General features: G+C 35.3%; 1 protein-coding gene across 4 annotated transcripts in view; it reads right to left on the bottom strand.

Annotated features, from left to right (window-relative positions):
- LOC306863357 (docking protein 6) overlaps window positions 1–19,801 on the bottom strand; it is a 102,953-nt gene that overhangs the window by 43,100 nt on the left and 40,052 nt on the right. For all 4 annotated transcript variants that reach the window (XM_079406639.1, XM_079406638.1, XM_079406641.1 and 1 more), the window contains exons 3-6: window positions 15,079–15,193; window positions 6,379–6,498; window positions 3,032–3,221; window positions 2,573–2,711 (exon numbers count right to left, since the gene is read on the bottom strand). In XM_079406639.1, the coding sequence (XP_079262765.1) occupies window positions 2,573–2,711; window positions 3,032–3,221; window positions 6,379–6,498; window positions 15,079–15,193 (564 nt within the window). The remainder of the gene's footprint in view (window positions 1–2,572; window positions 2,712–3,031; window positions 3,222–6,378; window positions 6,499–15,078; window positions 15,194–19,801) is intronic.

Genomic DNA, 19,801 nt, shown 5'->3' with positions numbered 1-19,801 from the left:
ACCATCATGAACAGCACTGTGACTGCAGTGGAGTCATTCAGATTCCTGGGCACCACCATCTCCCAGGACCTGAAGTGGGATACTCACATAGACTCCATTGTCAGAAAGGCCCAGCAGAGGTTGTACTTTCTTCGCCCGCTCAGGAAGTTCAACCTGCCACAGGAGCTGCTGAAACAGTTCTACTCCGCCATCATTGAATCCATCCTCTGAATTTCTATAACTGTCTGGTTCAGCTCAGCTACCAAATCTGACCTCAGAAGACTACGGAGGGTAGTCCGGACTGCTGAGCGAATCATTGGTACAACCCTCCCCACTCTCCAAGAACTGTACTTATCCAGAGTGAGCAAAAGGGCTGGTAAAATCACTCTGGACCCCTCACACCCAGCACACTCCCTCTTTGAACTGTTACCGTCTGGTCGACGCTACAGAGCTCTGTGCATCAGAACGACCAGACACAGGAACAGTTTCTTCCCTCAGGCAATCCATCTCATGAACACTCAACAATAAACGTGGAACACACAACTATAATACACTATCCATTCACCACACTCACTTATATTATTTTTTATTTTCTCATTTCTAATTTGCACATACTTGACCTGTACATACTAGTTGTCTATATTATATATTGCGTTTTTGCTGCTTTGTACATTGCCTATTTGGTTATTTGTTGTTATTCTTTTATTATCTGTGTCCTGTCCTGTTGCTGTCTTTCTGTTGCACTGTGGAGCTTCTGTCACTACAACAAATTCCTTGTATGTGTAAACATACTTGGCCAATAAAGTTCATTCTCATTCTCAATAATAAAACATTGCATTGACATAAAAAAGGAACTTTACTTTTGTTACTTAAGGTATTTTAAAAGCAAGTACTTCTATACTTTTACTTAAGTAAAAATCTGTCTTTACAACTTTTACTTGTAATAGAGTAATATTTGACCAGTAGTATCTGTACTTTCACTCAAGTAATGGAGTTGAGTACTTTGTCTGCCTCTGCATAAATGTCATGCAATGTCATAGTTTAGCCGTCAATTAAGTCGTGAAGTTACCAAAAAGGCAATTAAAGCTGCCTTAAAACTGTGTATATATGTATATATTTGTTATATATGAGTCACTTTTAAGAACGCGTGTCAGACCTGCTCGTTTAGAAGTAATAGCAGCCACACAACTTAATAACCCAGCTGCTGTGATTTCTGTTAATCAAAGAACAAAAGAAAAAGGAGGAAATCAAGAACTTTTGTAGCTTTGTAACTTTAAGGATTCATCTATATTTAATCTAGAACTACTTAATTTCAGAAAAATGTGTGATTAATTAATATTAATAGACTGACAGCACTAGTAATAATTTCATTAAAAAATGCTGCAAACCTACTGTATTTAGCATATGTCAATCATTGAAATTATCACATATACAATACCATTCAAAAGTATGGGGTCAGTAAACTTTCAATGTTTTTTTCAAAGTCACTCACCAAGGCTGCATTTGTTTGATCAAAAACAGTAATATTGTGAAATATATTTTCTATTTGAATCAATTTTAAAATGTAATTTATTCCTGTGACGAAAAGCTGAATTTTCAGGATCATTACGCTATAGTGTCACATGCTGATCAATATGCCGATTTGGTACTCAAGAAACATTTCTTTTTATTACCAATGTTGAAAACAGTTGTGCTGATTAATATTTTAGGGGAAACCTTAATAAATTAATATAATACTTTTTTTGGATATATACAATGTTAAAAAGGACAGTATTTATTTAATCTTACTGATCCCCAAATTTTGCATAATAGACTTTTTTGAGACCTAAACCTTGCTTATGATTTTTTTTTGTTTTATTTAAGGTGATTAAAATGAATAGTTCAAGGATCGAAGTGATTATTATTATTGTTATTATGGTTTTAGCAATTTAAGTAGATTAAAAATCATAAATTAATAAAGATTTGTATCACCTTACAAAACATTTACAATTTTTATGGAAAATCTACTTTGAATCACTAAAGAAAAATGAATTTTAAATTCACTAAAATAGAATGTAATGTCATTCATTCTATAACATTATATAGATAAATAAAATAACAATAAATTGATCCCCTCAAGTTTTGGTGTTTTTATAGGGGTTCCAGGAACCACCCTCCATTTTGAACACGGCAATGGAGACTCATTTGTGAAATATGCTTGTACTAACATTACGGAATAATACATAGAGTGCCTTATGCGCAAAACTGGAATATCGCATAAAACATTTGCGAACAAGCACCGTTTCCATCCAACGAGTCAAAGAGAACAAAATCGTCACTTCCTGATAAACCTGCATTATAAATCACTAAGAAACATAGGAGAATATAATAATTTTCATATATAACAAATTATTTGCACCTCAGAGCGAGCAGACGAAACACAATGAATGCGGTCATTGCTTTCGGAGGTGGATGCTGCTGTCGTGGTGAGGTGGACGCAGTCGTGTAAGACATTTCTGGGAGGCAATTAGTGCCTTGTTAAAAATGCTAAATAAGAAATGCCTTTCTCCCCACTGCACCCTGTAGAATTATGGGACATGTACTTTTACTATACCTGTGAGCTCTTCTCCATCTCCATCATCATACGTTCATGTTGCTCAGCGATGGACAGTGTGGCAGAGTGAACTCTCTGATAGATCATCTCGCCTTCTCTGGTCTGGAACGTGAACAAACCCTCCCCTGTATCACACATCCTGTAAGAGTACAACACACATGCACACACACACACACACACACACACACACACACACACACACACACACACATACATCCGTTAAGCAATTATAGCTTCAGTTAGTTTTCAGTACACAAGTTCTTGTCGTAATAGGCTGAACAGTAAGAGTAGGCTTTAAGGGCAGCCTACAAGGGAAATCATATGTTAAATGTTGAGCACCTTCATGAATCAGCGAATCAATATCCAGAGCAGCAGAATCAGGACTATTGGATTTAGGATGAAAACATCTTGTCAGAAAAAAGCCCTCCCAACTAGAATCGAATGTGACAATTCACACACCTTCCAGACTCAAATGTGAACCAGGTCGAGTCTCTGCCGTATCTCCTCAGGGAGTTGAGCGGCCACATGACCAGCTTGACTCTGGCATTATGGATGTCCCAAAGGTAGATGTTCTCGTGGGTGATCTGCATTGTGCACTCTCCGTAGATGTCCAGGTTTGGGGTCGGCATCAAGTAAACATTAAATCTTTCTGGAATAAAAAAATAAAAGTCATAAGTATTATAGCCAACTAAAACTAATAGAAAATTCTTCATTTGGAAAAAAAATTATAATTATATATCATCATTTCTCATTTTAATTTAAATTAGATTATTAAAAAAAAAAAAACTAAAACTGGACTAAAAGCTAATAAAACTACATAGAAATGTATAAAAATACTAAAATTACAAAAACACAACCAAAGTACTAAAACTTTCAAATTTAAAATGAAAATGGAAAATATAAAGATAAAAAACTGATTCAAAATATTAATCAAATTATAATAGTATCTCAACAATACTAAAGAAAGCATTGCAGATTGTTTTTTGTTTTTTTTACATTTTAAAATAAAATAAAATAAAAACATACTTGAAACCATTGTATACATCACAATTAAAAACGTAATTTGATCTCTTTAGATGCAGAAAGCTTTGAACAATGAAAAACTCTTGAGGATGTGAGTGTGTTTAGAATTGTAATAAAATAAAATCAAATTTGATGGAAATTTATTCTGAGATACAATATAAAAATATTTCATTTCAGCTATTAATTAAAATAGTAATGATATAACATTAAATTAATTAATTAATTAAAATGTTAATTATATAATATTATATTATATTATATATAATGCATTAAATATTTATTGAAATTGAGTAGATAGTTTTGTCCACTGGCAAACTGATTCGATCACTAAAAGTAGCTTTTATATATACGATTGGAGACATGAAGCTGAAGGGGTCAGAGTATATAAAAGTATATATTGCAAAAGTTAATATATTTTTATTCTGATGTCTTTTTCTTCAGAATAACAAGCACAGTTGAAGTGCACCCAATAAAATTAATTATTTTAAGAAAGCAAGACTTAAAGCATTCAGTTTTGTCATCCTGCTTTCTAAATGAAGTAAATAACTCAAAAAGGCTCAGCAACAATAGCAGCTTACACTGACAGAAATGACCAATGTATTATGTTAAAGAAAACTCATAACAGGGTAGTTTCTTTAACAGATATGAAAAGGTTGCAGACTGCTGTTTGATTGACATTTATTTGAATAAGAATTAAATTTGCTTAAAAAAGAGCAACTACCGTGGCGGTAGAGTCCATTTGGCTGTCATATTTACAGACGTCTCAAACAGCTTTTATTTGGGCAGCTGAAAGATTCTGCTCTGCCTAAAGATGACAGAGAATTAAAGGGTACGGCTGGGAATCTCGAGCACATCTCCACAGAGCCATCTAGCATGATTATTATTTTTCCGACGGACTATTTTCTCTTCTTGCTGATGTGGCTCTTGTAGTGCACAAAGGTCAACAGATTGTTGCCATAGAGCCGCAGTTGAGCCTAACACGACTGGAGTAACCACACCATCACAATTAGCTCCAAAAAGACAAGGGTGCACTTCATAATCCAAATTAATAGTGCCTAATTATACCTAATGCTTCAAAATAAGCTATGTGTCTCTCCGGAGGAAGAGGCAATGTAATGTGGGGGCTATTTTAGGGATTGTGAAAATTAACTCTGATTTAATTATCGCAGCCTGCCGTTAGAGGGGTCTAATTGAAGCGCAAATGGCAAACTCTCTGCTCGTTATTCCTCAACTGTCGAACAGCAGAGAAATTATAATTTTGCTGACCTCCAGCTGATATAATCATATACACATTGCGCTCTCGTTATGAAAACAAATCAATATTTGCCTGTCATCTGATTGAAAAAAATTTGATGATCACTCTATACGGTGTCTGCCGCTGCTTAATGCTTGAATGCTTCGGCAGCACTTGGAGATTAACTGGTATTGATTTTCTGAATTATGTTTAAAAAACCACTCACATAAACACAGACACAACTTGGGCCATCGCAGACTGAAACAGTCTGATCTTGGAGGAGATGCAGTTGCCTTAAAGCAACGGTTCTCAACTTGTGGGTCAGGACTGTTTTTATAGTCACAGAAAACAGTACATTTCATTTAAAATCTCTCTGGAATAAAAAGTCATAAACACTGCAGACTGGGGGTTTGTTGGAATAGAATAGAATAGAATAGAATAGAATAGAATAGAATAGAATAGAATAGAATAGAATAGAATAGAATAATGTACACAATTAAAACCATTAAATTACAATTAAAATAGAATTCAAATGGAATTCTTAATTTGACATCAGTTTTAACTATTTGCATAACAACATACTAATAATGTGACAAGATAATATATAATATACTTTACTGATAAACTATAATATATTTAAATTCTATAATGCTTCAAGATACTTTTTATAGTCTTTATTTAGTATAATTATATATGATTATATATTAATATATTATATAGTTTTTTATATTTAATATAAATTGAAAAATAAATATTTGTATATTTAATGATTACAAATAATGAAAATAACACTTTATAAATGTCCATACACTAAATATTATATATTTATATATAATGAAAAAATAATGTATTTTTTATATATTATTTAAAAAAACTAACTATCCATATAAGCATTTATTTTTAGAAATGAAGATAAAACATTCCTCATATCTTTTTTGTTGTAGAGCAAATGCTCATTTTGCTGTATTTTGATGCAAATTCACCTGTCACTTGGTAGAAACTAGCCAACGAAGGCAGACGGCAACACCAAATGCAAATGAATACTATTAATATTAATAATTTAATGTTGTTTTTCATTTTCGTTGTTGTTTATTGTACAGTGAACAATCCTGGTACTGTTTTGGGTTGTCACCTGGTGTGAAGATTCCTGAAGTGAAACTCTTTTAGACCCAGTGCTTTAATTTAACCGTTTGGCCACACGTTGCTTCATTAATTCCAGAAAGAAACGGATTGCATTCGCTAAAGATTCTCACTCATTCTCTTAAGCGTTTTCTCGCAGAGGTGCCACACGCATTCATCCTGCTTTTCTTCTGCGCCATAATCTCATCCATCTCTATGACAAGCTTCATTATGGGCTGATGCTCTGATGCACGGCGGGTACCCATTAGCGCTTAGTAAAGAACCTTGGCCTGAGCAGATCATTTATAAACATGAGAACAGACCTGGAGGGACTGTGTTTAACAAACACATTTGGACCCTGTAATAGAACCATTTAGGGAGTACAAGAGGAAAAATCACGCAAAAAGCCGGGCTCTAATTGGATACTGACCGTTCTGTTCCCTCTGCACCCCTGCTGCTAACAAGTCCGGTTCTCCCAGGCTGATGTCATTAAGTCTGCAGCCCAGACACTCCAAACACAATAACTTCCACCACTCCTCGGCCTCCAGCTCTGTGGACACACACATCCATAGCATCATTTTTACATGCAAACATACAGGAGCAGCTGCTGAAGAGATGGGAGGAAAACACATTTACAAATTCAGCACTTTAATGCACAGAAACAAGCAATTTGTGAACGCTATGTTGATGAACGTTATTTTTTCTAGTCATCGACCACCTCAGCCTTTCTGAGAATATGTTGAATGCTTTCTGCTTTAAAACTAAGCAGCAAGTAGTCAGACACAAAGGGGTGCAGTGATGGACAGACAGACATATAGAAGTGACAGACAGACAGGCAGATAGACAGTCAAGTTCATAGGTTTGGACACAGTGTCTAAAAATACTCGCCAAGTGCTAAATGTGAGTAAATCCTGGCTGTCAACTAAAGAAAACAGAATTACTGACCATTGTTACAATGGTGCAACAATGGAGGAAAGAAAGCCAAACAGGTTTGCAACAGCTTGAGGGGAAACGGGTGACAGTAGTTTCATTTCTATGTGAACTTTACTATTTATTACACTCACACTATATAGGGTAAGATGGGGGGGGGGGGGGGGGGGGGGGGCAATGCCCTGCTTATAAGAACAATGTGCATTTATTTTTAAATTTTAACCTATTTAGATATAAGCTTAGCATGTGCAGGATGATGATGCATTATTATATGAAATAAATAGAAACATTTGCAGAACCAGGTCATTAAATCAAAATGTAAAATTATTCAAAGCAGCAAATACTAAATCAATAATACGATATAAAAATTTTATTTTTGACAATTTAGTTGAGTAATTGAAGAACCGAAGACACACAAAGCAGAATCCAAAAGAGATTGATCTGAAATTTAAATGTATTATTTTTTATTATTTTACATAGGCATATGAATTTACATATTTAATTGCCCATATTTTAATTTAAGATATACCACTTCAACACTACGAATTCAAAATAAATGACTTCACTCAATTAGCCTATAGGTTTTAATGAAAAGTGAAGATGTCTGTAAAGTAATGAATGGAATTACTGAATAATAGCCCTATGAATTGCAATAAGTATGAAAATTAAACATAATAACACTAGTAACAACATGCCGCTTGGGGCCTTCTGTGCCAGTTCTGAGGGTCATCTTACCCCAGTGGGTCTAATTTTTTATTTTCACCTCAGAATAAATATCATTTTAATTATAATTACTCCACAAATATGAAAACATGAATGTGTCCACAAACCCCTCATTAACAAATAGATACAAAAAACTTTAATATTCAACAATACAATTTCATAGATCACTATTTGTTTTATTTATTTGTTAGTTTTTATTATTTTTGTTTGTTTGCTTTTGTTCTTTGTTTTGTTTGTTTGCTTGCTTTTGTTCTTTTTGTTTGTTAGTTTTTGTTTTTTTGTTTGTTTGCTTTTGTTCTTTGTTTTGTTTGTTTGCTTGCTTTTGTTCTTTGTTTTGTTTGTTTGTTTGCTTTTGTTCTTTGTTTTGTTTGTCTGTTTGTTTGCTTTTGTTCTGTTTTGTTTTGTTTGTTGCGTTGCATGTTTTTTTTGTTTTGTTTCGTTTCCAGAGACACACAATTAGACCAATTAACCTCAAAACTATTTTGACTGACTAAATCTTACAAATGTTGATGAAATTATATTCATCACATCATATATTCATTAAATGTATAGGATGAGATTCTGTGCCTATGTGCCACAAACACAGACTTTATTTTAAATATTAATATAAATAAATAATATAAATATTAATTATAATACATATAATTGTATTTCGTACATATAGTACATATGATCCGATGTGATATTTTACATACAGTTATTGTTATTTATTTACAGTTTCATAAATATAAATAATTCAGAGTTTAATAGGCAGTAATTAAAAGTATTTAGGGTGGCACACTTTCTCAGTTGGCAGGTGTTGCAATAGTTATTCTGGCCCCTGCATGCACACAAAAGAACAACACAAATAGCATTCTGTAGGAGTTGAGCTTTTTTTTATTTTGGCACACCATTCTTACTCTATTCTTCAAAAGCTCCGGGCTAATCTACTGAAGAGCATCATTCTAATGAGTGAACCTCACAAATCAACATCCCCTCTGAAACACCTAATGCAGTTTAGCACAATGACACAAAGGAAAGGGAGCACAAATTATGACTACGCAAACTATATGCCAAAATGAGCTCGGTCTACCCCGCTTCTGCATGTGACATGGATTTGAGAGCTCAACATTATGAGATTAGATTTGTCTAATTACGAGCCAAGTAGTTGTTAGCAGATTCGTGACCTCGTCAAGTTTGCGTTTTCAGCTGAGCTTGTTTGAATAACAATGGCTGTCTGTTTGATGTTGCCCTAAGTATATTTCAGCTGTAGTAATTGAAGCTTATAATTAATACTGTATAGCTGTTGACATTTTAATTTTGCCTGCTTGAGGAATGTGAGCAGGCACCATTCAAAATATTCAATTCAATGTCCCAAATGAATTTTTTTAAATAGTACAATAGACTCATAATACTGTGTAAATCATGCACACAGATCCAATAGCTGAAAAAAAATATGAAAATAAAAAATAATGCCTTGAGTTCTCCTTATCAAACTTATTAAACTCAAATCATTGTGTACATTTCCCCATTTTTCTATATAAGCTTTTTGCTGGATTTTTTTCTTTTTCTTTTTTTTTTGGATGGCCTCTCTCCTGAGACGGTGACCTTTAAGTGTGTCTAAATTCACACACACTTTTGGGCCCACTGAGTGGAAAATTGGATAAACAAATACTTCATCAGCATGGCAAACTCTCAAGTGCTCAGGCAGCTATGTGCACAAACACAAAGATGCCCGGTGGAATCACAGCACAACATCTTCACATGGTTAATGGTTCACTCAGAGCACAGGAAATGAGAAGAACTACATGATAAATAGTTAGAAGCAAGAAAATGGGTCAGGATGGATGAAATAAATTAGGGCTGCAACAACAAATCGGTAATGGAAATAATCGACAATGAATTTCATTATTGATTAGTAGGGTCTGTGGGCCCTGCTTGGAGGACCACATCAGTGACGCCACTTTAAAGAATAGTGAAAAATGCATTTACATGTAAGGGAAAAAAACTAATTTAATTACAGTTTACTGCTTTATTCTTCAAAGGCAAGCATTTTCATTTGGCAAAGCAGAGCTTCCTAAAAGCAAGCAAGCTCAAGTACTTCATAGGGCTTTTATTTGGATCAAAGCAATATTCATTTAAACAACAAATTTAGGTTTTAAATGAACATTTACATTTATGCATTTGCCAGACGTTTTTATCAAAAAAAATTATATTGCAAGGAATATTTTTTTTTTTTTTTTTTTTTTCAGTTTATGCATTGCCTGCACATCAAATTCATGACCTTGCTGAATTTTTATATTATGAAAATCTACCATTCAAAAGTTTGGGTCAGTAAGATTTTTTATGTTTTTGAAAAAAAGTCTCTCACCATGGCAGCATTTATTTTATCAAAACCACAGTAAAATACAAAATACAATAAAAAACATTGCCAAATATTATTACAATTTAAAATAACAGTTTTAAATGATAAAATATATAATTTATTATCGTGACAGGAAAGCAGAATTTTCAGCAGCCATTACTCAAGAAACATTTATTATTATTATCAATGTTGAAAACATTTGGGCTTCATAATTTTTTTTGTGGAAACAGTGATAATTTTTTTTTTTCAAGATTCTTTGATGAATAGAAAGTTCAAAAGAACAGTATTTATTGGAAATAAAAAAAAAGTGTAAGATTTCAGTAATAATATTATAGTTACCATCCATAAAACAGCTTAGTTACTTTTGATGCCTCAACCCCGCTGACTTAAAATCCAACAATCAAATAATTCCAACATTTATTTTCATAGTTTTCACAAATCGCACATGCATGTGATGTCCCCAGTGCAGCAGGAAAGCTTGGAATATGGAAAAGCTTACATGGCATTATATTTATTTTGTCGGAAAAAAAGATGATCTGAACACTGTTGTGTAAGTTGTGGCTGTACTTTACTCTGGCATTACCCACATCCCTCTGATCAGCATGTGGTACATTATCTTACTATAATTAAACATCTTTTTGGAAAATTAAACCGTTTTTTACAGACTTATGTGATTTGATCAAATACATAATGAAATATAATCGTATATGGGTAACGGAGAAATTACGATTCGCTTCAAGTTACACATGGCAATTAATGAGATTAATACAACACTTCTACTTGAATGTCACGAACAATCACTATTGAGTGTTTGTAATAACTTCTGACTGTGATCCAATGTGGATTTTGATCAAATGATGAGGCAGAAATATGTTGTTAGTTACATTCTAGAAGAATTTTAAGTGGAAGATACACAGTTACATCTTCTGTGGGGCGTGAAGAAAAAGTAATGTAACTAGTAGTGTAACTAATTACTGTTGTCAGAAAGTAATAAGTAAAGTAGCAATATTACTTCTGAAAGGAGTAACTAGTAATGAGTAATATATTACATTCTTTGAGTAACTAGCCCAACACTGATCCTTGCTGAATAAAATAATTAATTGATTTAAAACAAATTGTACCTCAAACTTTTGAACAGCATATTATTTTTATATTATTTTAGGGATGATAATTTTTGGTGCAAAATGTTAAAGTGTTATTATTAGATATTAATTATTAAACTGAATCTACAAATGGCTTGAAGCATTCACTGTAAAACATAACCATGAAATTAACAAAAAGTAAAAGACTGTAAAAATGCTACACTTAAAACTTTTTAAATGGTTAATGGTAAGTTCCCCAACTATATACAGTGAAAAACTACTGGACATTACAAGTCATTTTACGGTAGTATAATGTTTTTGGAAGTGGAAAAAGAACGTATAATTTACAGTGAATAACCGTAAATTGACATTCCCAGAATTCTCCTGCATTACATTTCAAATTTGATGTTTTTTGTTGTTGTTTTTGTTGAAATAACTCTTTTGTAACTTATTTTTCTTATCAGTTTTGTACATTAGGGTTGCATGTTACATCTAATGTTGTTAAATTAATGTTTATTGCATTATTTCAGTTCCAGTTACCATGATGGCATTTAGTGTTTGTGTGAATAACACTTTGCACCTCCGATATGTGTTAATATTTAAAAGCTGCTTGTGATGGGCTTTGATTCCAGATTTCAGTACTTCAATAGGTTGGTATATCAGTTAATGAAATTACGGTATTTAAATGTTAATTTAAGTTAAATGGTAAAACCTAAAATGTTGCTACCATATTCTTTACGGTAAAACTCTGGCAACCACAGCTGCCGTTTTTACTATAAAATTTTACAGTGTTTAACAAAATGTTAAATCTTAGATAAATAATTTAAATTAGCTATAAGTCGCAACCCTCACGATTATTGTAATAGTGAGGGAGAAAGCGAGAGAGAAGAAAAGGGTCAGAGCAGTACAGGCGTAACCCGACAGACTCAGAGGGAGGTGAGGAAGTGGAAGTGAAGGATCAAGGGAGGTCGAGTTCCTACATGTGGCGGACATGTGAGGGACACAAGCTCCATATGGCCGGAGTTTGTGAGAAAGGGGAAGTTCGATAGGGGGCAGCTCGTGGACATGTACCTGTGCCAAAATTAAAAGAGCCACAAGCAGAGTTTACACACACACACACACACATTCACCCTAGGTCCACACTGACTCAAAGTCAATCCAGCACAGAACAGTCTTTGAATGTGTCACAGATACTGCTGAAGACTTCTTCACCTAAACAGCCTCAAGGCATGTATACTTTTTAAACCCTCAGTGTATGGCCATATCTCGCACAGCTCTTGATTTATGCCCTATGCCCGCTCTACCCATTTCCCATTAATATCCTGCCTCTGAAGGGAGTGAAGGAGAGCTGGGGGTGGGGAGGTTATTGTGGTAAATGGATTCAGGAGAACATTCCTCGCCTCCCCCTGGCAGTGCGGAAGACCCCAGAGGTGCTAATGATATCCCAGCGGGTCCACCGTCCCGCTCCCCCCGTTCACATCCACTCCACTGCCTCTCCTTCCCGTCTCCTCCATCTCTTCCCCTTTCCTCCCTCTCTGTCCTCTAGTTTCCTACCTGGGAATTTAGCCTGACAGAAAATTTGAAGGCGAAGGACAAATTCAGTGCTTCTTATGGTCAAAAGAGCTTTAATAATGTGTTTGTGACCATTTTTGCACACATTATTGTGGGTGGACATCACTAAAAATTAATAAACCTGCTGTTATTGGACTTGTGTTAGCAGCCAATTCACTAAAGTAATTATGAAAGTGAGGTAATGGTGCAAATACATCCACAAAATCCTGCTGTATGTTGTAGACTGTGCAGGATGTAGATACTCTAATAAACCTTTTTATTATCATAACTATAATAGGGGAAAGTCTCACCTATAAGGCGCATTGATATCTAATGATTTTGCCATCTTGTGCAAATTATTATGCATTGTCTTGAGATTACACTCTTAAATATACAGGTTCTTTATTGGCATCTATGGTTCCATGAAAAAGCTTAAATATCAATACAACCTTTTATTTACACTAAAGGTTTTTTAAAGAGTAAAAAGGCTTGTTTAGATTAGTTTAGGTTATATATTTTTTTGTTTGCTTGATTGTTTGTTTGTTCACTGACATGTTCTTTGTGAATCCAAAACGGTTCTTCTATGAAAACAGTATCCAATCCTGCTCCTCAAGGGCCAATGTCCTGCAGATTTAAACTCCGGTCAGCTCCAAAACACTTGCCTGGTAGTTTCTAGTGAGTCTGAAGACTTTGATTAGCTAGTTCAGGTGTGTTTAATTGGGGTTGGAGCTAAACTCTTCAAGACAGTGCCTGCGTCCCAATGTGGATACTATCCATCCTAAATTCTATGTAATAGTAGTAATTTTCAATATTTAGGGCAGATAGGGTGGATAGTATGCACATTGGGATGCAGGAAGTGGCTCTCCAGGAACAGGTTTGGATACCCCTGTTCTGTGAAAAACCCCTTTTGGAAACTTTATTTTTGAGAGTGTAGTCTGACATAATTTTTTATTGCCTTATCCCTGCAATCGAGACACTTGAATTGCCTCTTTAAAAGTAGAAATGCTGCTCATCTACACTGAACGATGATTGTATGCCTGGTTACGTTCAATTCCATAACCTGGTAAATAATACTTCTATCACAGTAATTTTGTATACAATATGTGTCTCTTTTTCAATATAATTCCATTCAACGGTGCTGAGTTTTGCAAATTCAGCTCACTATAAATTATAAATATATTTAAATAAGGCTGTTTACATAAAATAGAGATGTTTTATGCTGATGTGAATGACTTATAAAACTCATGATTCAGCATTTTATCTGTGCAGTCAGTGCCAGGTTAAACTAGATACAGGTTCTAGATCTGAAATATTATGCACAAAAGCAGATGAAGGATATTTATCTATTTACAATTATTCATTCATATATATCCATGTGTGTTTTTAATAGCATAAAAGCTACACAAAATCTGGGGTCTGATAAGAATTCTTTATATTTTTTAAATAAAACTCGTGCCCACCAAGGTTGCATTTATTTGATAAAAAATACAGTGAAAACTAATATTGTGAAATTTGTATTACAATTTATTAATATAATAACTATTTTCTATTTTAATATATTTTCTTCAGTGACACATGATACTACAGATACCATAATATGCTGATTTGGTGTTCAGGAAAAAGTTATTATTATATTAAGTGGAAAGCAGTTGTGCTGCTTAATGTTTTTGTGGAAATTGTGATACATTCTTTGATGAATATGACATGCATTTATTTGAACAAGAAATACTTCTGTCCTTACACTTTTGACCAGTTCAAGTCCAATTAGTTCATCGGTTCTTGCTCCATATAGAAGTATTTCTTTCAAAGAAAATTCTGACCCCAAAACCTTTGAATGGTAGAATGGTACACATTTTTAAACTTAATCAGGGTTAATCATGCTTAATTTGGTCCAGTAAAATGACAAATGTAGTAAATCCCAAAACTGAATATTAATGCTCACCTAAAACTGCAACTGTTTCGCAACCAAGTTAGTGCTTATTCATGTTTGTTTTCTGAGTGTAGTTTTTTTTTCCTGCAAAAACGCTTTGATCAGTTTTGACATTGCCATCTTTCCACTACAAGATTCACAGTGTGAGAGGAAAGAAAACACATGGGAACAGACGCCTTCTGCTGCCAAGCTAATGGTGAGTAAAGTATCTCATTCATATTTCAAACGTGTGTTTGTGTGTTAAGCCTTTCTCTTGTTGTTTTGTTTTCTAACTGCTGATCCGCCTGTTGCCTTTGGCTGTATTCATTCTCTATGACACAATTTAAAAAAATATATATTCTCTGCATCCCAATGGGCTTTTCTAACACTTACTAGCCTTAATAACCTGAACTCTTTGCAGCGCCTTCTTTAGGTTCAAGGTATAAAAGGAATAAATCAAAGAATAAACTAATCTTCCTGATATGTGAAAATCAATACTTGCACATCTTGAAATATAGAATAAATTAAGCCATTTTGGATACAATCCAGCACTACAACAAAGACTTTCTCAGAGTTGGAGACAGTGCTTACCTGACTCACAGGCAAATGTCTTTGACGTCTCATCGCAGAAAATAATTGCCACTGCGTGTTTCTTGGTCTCTCGTGGCATTCGAGTAATGTTCTTAATGTTGTGGAGCTCAGTTATCTGCAGAAGAAGACGACAAAATTAACAAACTCAAGAGTAGGAGGAAACGAAGAAAGGAGGATGACACTGAGGTAATGTAGTTACTGTTATCTGAAAATGAAATGATTTGAAATTACAGCAGTGTCTGGCTTTAGGGAGAAATGGAGATGAGAGTTAACGCTGACTGTCTCTCTTGTCACACTAATGACAAACACCAAAGAACAGTTGGGCACTGGAAACTTAAAATAAATCTTAAAACTCATATTTTGTGTACATTTTGGTATGTTTTTACACTGATAATTATACATTTTTCTTTACCCAGTTTTACTTGCAAATCATTTCATCCAGTACGGGATAATAGGATAATTAGGGATATGACTAAGCTGTCACTGTACTGCAATTAGAATGTATGAACGTTGATATTGTTTTGTGATCACATGCGCTTTAATAAATTAAGCTAGAAGGGACGTGAATTTAAACAAGATACTTTCATCCATGATTCAAAATGTTTCCACAGCCGTGACATTACCTCAGAGAAAAGCAACCTGCTTACTGACAGTACAAAAATAAAAGACTTTTCAGGTACAATTCACTTCATCTTCTAGAGTCACACAATGTTGCACAAAGTTTACCAACACTTCTTCGAGCTCTGTTAAAATAGTTCAAATGCAGTCGAGACGAGAGATACTAAACCTCACCTCTCAGTCTTGCCGATGGCATTTCTTGGTTTGAGATGTATGAATTGCCTGTGGCAACAGGGAGGAGGTGTTTGCCTTTGAGGGTACATTCACACTTGGTTCACTATCCTGGTCCGAACCAGAGTTCGATTGCTCCCCACTCCCCCTGCCCCCGCTGGACTGCGTTTATATTTTATTTGGGTCCGAACCGCGGTTCGTTTGCATCATCAAGCCAGCATCTGTTTACCCCGTTGCTTAGTAACGATGGCGCAGGAGAAGGTGGCAAAATGCATAAGATTGCTTTCTGCACTTATATATTTACGTTTTTGAACCGTTCGTTTTGTTTACAAAGCTTCAGTGCATAAAGCATTTAAAAGTCTGTCTTACGAATGTACTGCAAATATTCTAAAGAAGGCTGAAGGCGAACAGAAAAGAGACTTACAGCTCGCAGCACGTGAGTCACACTCCTCAGGAAAGTGAGTGAAACGCACATACAAACACACATTTTTAACAAATAATGCGTCATTAATATATAGCGGTTCACTTCCGTGATTTGGTACGATTGAGTCCACATCAGCAGCGAACCGTACCAGAGTTCACTTGAACCGAACCCCAGACCACCCTTTTTAAGCGGACTCGCAGGTGCGCACCCGAGGTCGGATGACAGCGTTCACATCATCCAAACAAACCGAACTCTGACATCAATTGAACCCGGGTGTGCACCAAAAGTGCTAGTGTGAAAGCGCCCTGAATGTGTTTGTGTTGTGCAGAGGGTGGGTTCAAGGATTATGAATCTGATGAAGGCTTTGCTCAAGGCTTTGAAAGAACTTCTCAAGCTCGGGTGTGTCGTAGTGAATGAATGACGCACTGATGGGTGTGAGGAAGCATCTTCTGAAAACATCTCAACTGTCAGCAATGTGCTAGTCTCACATAGCCAGACCTTTGACTAGACATCAAACAGTCTGGTCCATACCGCAGTTCATTCTGGCCAGGAAGTCAGTCCATGGGCATGACATCTGAAGCTGAGACTAGTCTAAAAGAACATTTAAGAAGCAGTGCTTTTATTAAGTAAAACTATTAAAAAAAGAGTTTTCAGTAATTGAAACAAAGCTTAAATAAAATACAAATATTAGATGAAAAGCTTAAACAAACTAACAAACTTATGAATTTCAGGCAAAATTTAAATTTTTTTTGAAGTACTGTTCTTAAATTGCAAAAACTAAAACTGAAATAAAAATAAAGCTAAATGTAAATACAAAAATACAAAAAAATGACAAAAGCACATAGAAGTACTAAAACTTAGGCCCTGTCCACACACACATGCGTATTTTCAAAACCGCAGTTTTTTTCTTCGCGGTTTGGCCATTCGTCCACATGCAAACGCAGCACCAGGTCACTGAAACTGAACATTTTTGAAAACTCCTGCCAGGGCGAAGATTTTCAAAAACTCCAGTTGCAGTGTAATCGTGTAGACAGCGAAACCAGAGATTTTGGCTTGTGACGTCAGTATGCGCTGTTATCTCCACCTACAGGAAACTTTTTCAGGCTTCTGATTGGCAAACATGGCTTTATGGTTGAGATTCTCTCACCACCTGTTGGTTTGGCATACTCTTGACAATGCTTCATAGCATGCTTTTGCGTTTTCATGTGGAGATTTTTTTTTTAAACGAAAGAAGGAAAATCTCTGTTTATAAAAATACCCATGAATGTGTGGACATGGCCTAAAACAAAATGTAAAATGAAAACTGAAAATACACTGCTCAAAAACAATTAAAGAACACTTAATTGTTTTTAAAAGGAACACTTTTTAATCAGAGTATAGCATCAAGTCAATTAAACTCCTAGGATATTGATCTGGTCAGTTAAGTAGCAGAGGGGGTTGTTAATCAGTTTCAGCTGCTTTGGTGTTAATGAATTTAACAACAGGTGCACTAGATGGGTAACAATGAGATGACCTCCCAAAACAGGAATGGTTTTACAGGTTGAGGCCACTGACATTTTTTTCCCCAACTCATCTTTTCTGACTGTTTTTCCACTAGTTTTGCATTTGGTTGGGTCAGTGTCACTACTAGTAGCACGAGGCGATACCTGGACCCTACAGAGGTTGCACAGGCAGCCCAAGGCCCAATCCCATTTCTACACCTTATGCCGAGTTCGCACTGCATGATTTTCAAAGTCATCGGATCACCGTTGTTTTCACACTGCACGACTATCTGGGGTAGCATTAAGCCGCTGCTGTGTTCACATTGCACGATGGCTCAGTGACAGGAGGTTACACACTGCATGACTTTACAATAGGAAGAATCGCCGACAACTCTGTCTGGTCCGCAAACTACAGCCAAACGCACATGAGAAGTGATAAGGAAATAACGCAAGATCACGCTGATATTATGATCTATAAGTCCTCCCCGAACACACAATAATTAACAAAGATGACTTAACAACATACTCCTGCTGGGAAAATTGTATATACACAAATCTAAGTACTTGAAAGTGAAACCAACTTTTGTGCATTCTATAATGAGTTTATTTCTTATAGCCTATAAAAGCCCTCAAAGTGATTAAAGAGAAAAATGCAATAAATGCTTTGTACTTTATAGAAGAATATTATTTACAGAAAAAATCCTAGCCCCCTTTTATGTTTAATTTTTATATATATAATATACATTTATAGATTAGATGATAGATAGATTAGATGATAGATAGATAGATAGATAGATAGATAGATAGATAGATAGATAGATAGATAGATAGATAGATAGATAGATAGATTGATAGATAGATAGATAGATATCTTCATGTAGTCTACCTGTTCTGTACATTCTAATGCAAAAATGTAGGCATGTTGTTTGTACATGGGAATTTGCTTATATATCAGAACTAATTTGACACAGCAAGATTTTAGCTGACAGGTCCAAATATTTAGCATGCCAAACTTTTTGCGATTCTTTCAGATCGCATCTTTGATAATTCACACTGTGTGATTGTCACTGACGTGAATGAGCACCTATTTGCCTCCGATTTCGGGCATTTGTCTGCGATTTCGCAAAACCTGTCGGCGAGTGAAAATCGGAGATAAAATTGTGCAGCGTGAACTTGGCATTAGCCCTTCCCCTTTCCGATTTCCTATTGATTGGAGGGGTAGGGGTAAGGGGAAGGGCCAAATAGCCCTTCAAATGAAGATTTTTCGGGACCACACTTCAAACAAAGGGGTATGAATTATCGCAGCATAAACTGGCTACAGCGGCAACATGGCTGCCCGAGCGAACAAAAAGACATAAATGTAAGCATTATTGGCATTAATAAAGATTTTAATGAAAAGTAATAATTTGTTTTATGTTACATTCAATCGTGTGTTCATATTTACAGTCATGTTATTCAAAGAAATGTTTGCAAAAAAAAAAAAAACCTAAAATTTGCTATCATATTATGCACGACTGCACGACAGTGCCACAACATATTTTCATGTCTGATCAGGGCGATAACCACCATAGACATAGTGGAAATATTAGTCTGTTTCTTTCTTATTCCGAGGTCACCGTAGCCATCCAGATCCAGACTATATCCAGATCAGATGGTGGATCAGCACCTAGAGATGACCTCTACAGCCACGACACCTAGATGAGCCCCAGAGACTGATCCCCAGTGAAAACCCTGTCTCCAAGACGGCCATCGAGACAAGACCACAGGAACCAGATGAGTCCTTTGCACAATCTGATTCTGCTTTAGCCTAGATTTAAACTGCTGATTTTGTCTGCTGTTCTGCTGACACTATTTAGATAAACTATTTCCTCGTCTAAATACTGTAAAGCTGATATAAAGCCACCCAGCTTTATATCAAGCCGATGTAAAGCTGCTTTGACACAATTTGCATTGTTAAAAGCGCTATACAAATAATACTGGCCTCAGATTGTCCAGGAGCTCAGTGATGCCCTGGTCCAGATCTGGGAGG

Source organism: Barbus barbus, assembly GCF_936440315.1.
Source record: "Barbus barbus genome assembly, chromosome: 44".
Taxonomy (NCBI): Eukaryota; Metazoa; Chordata; class Actinopteri; order Cypriniformes; family Cyprinidae; genus Barbus; species Barbus barbus.
Note: the sequence above shows the minus strand (reverse complement) of the source record. Positions and strands in the feature narration are given on the sequence as shown.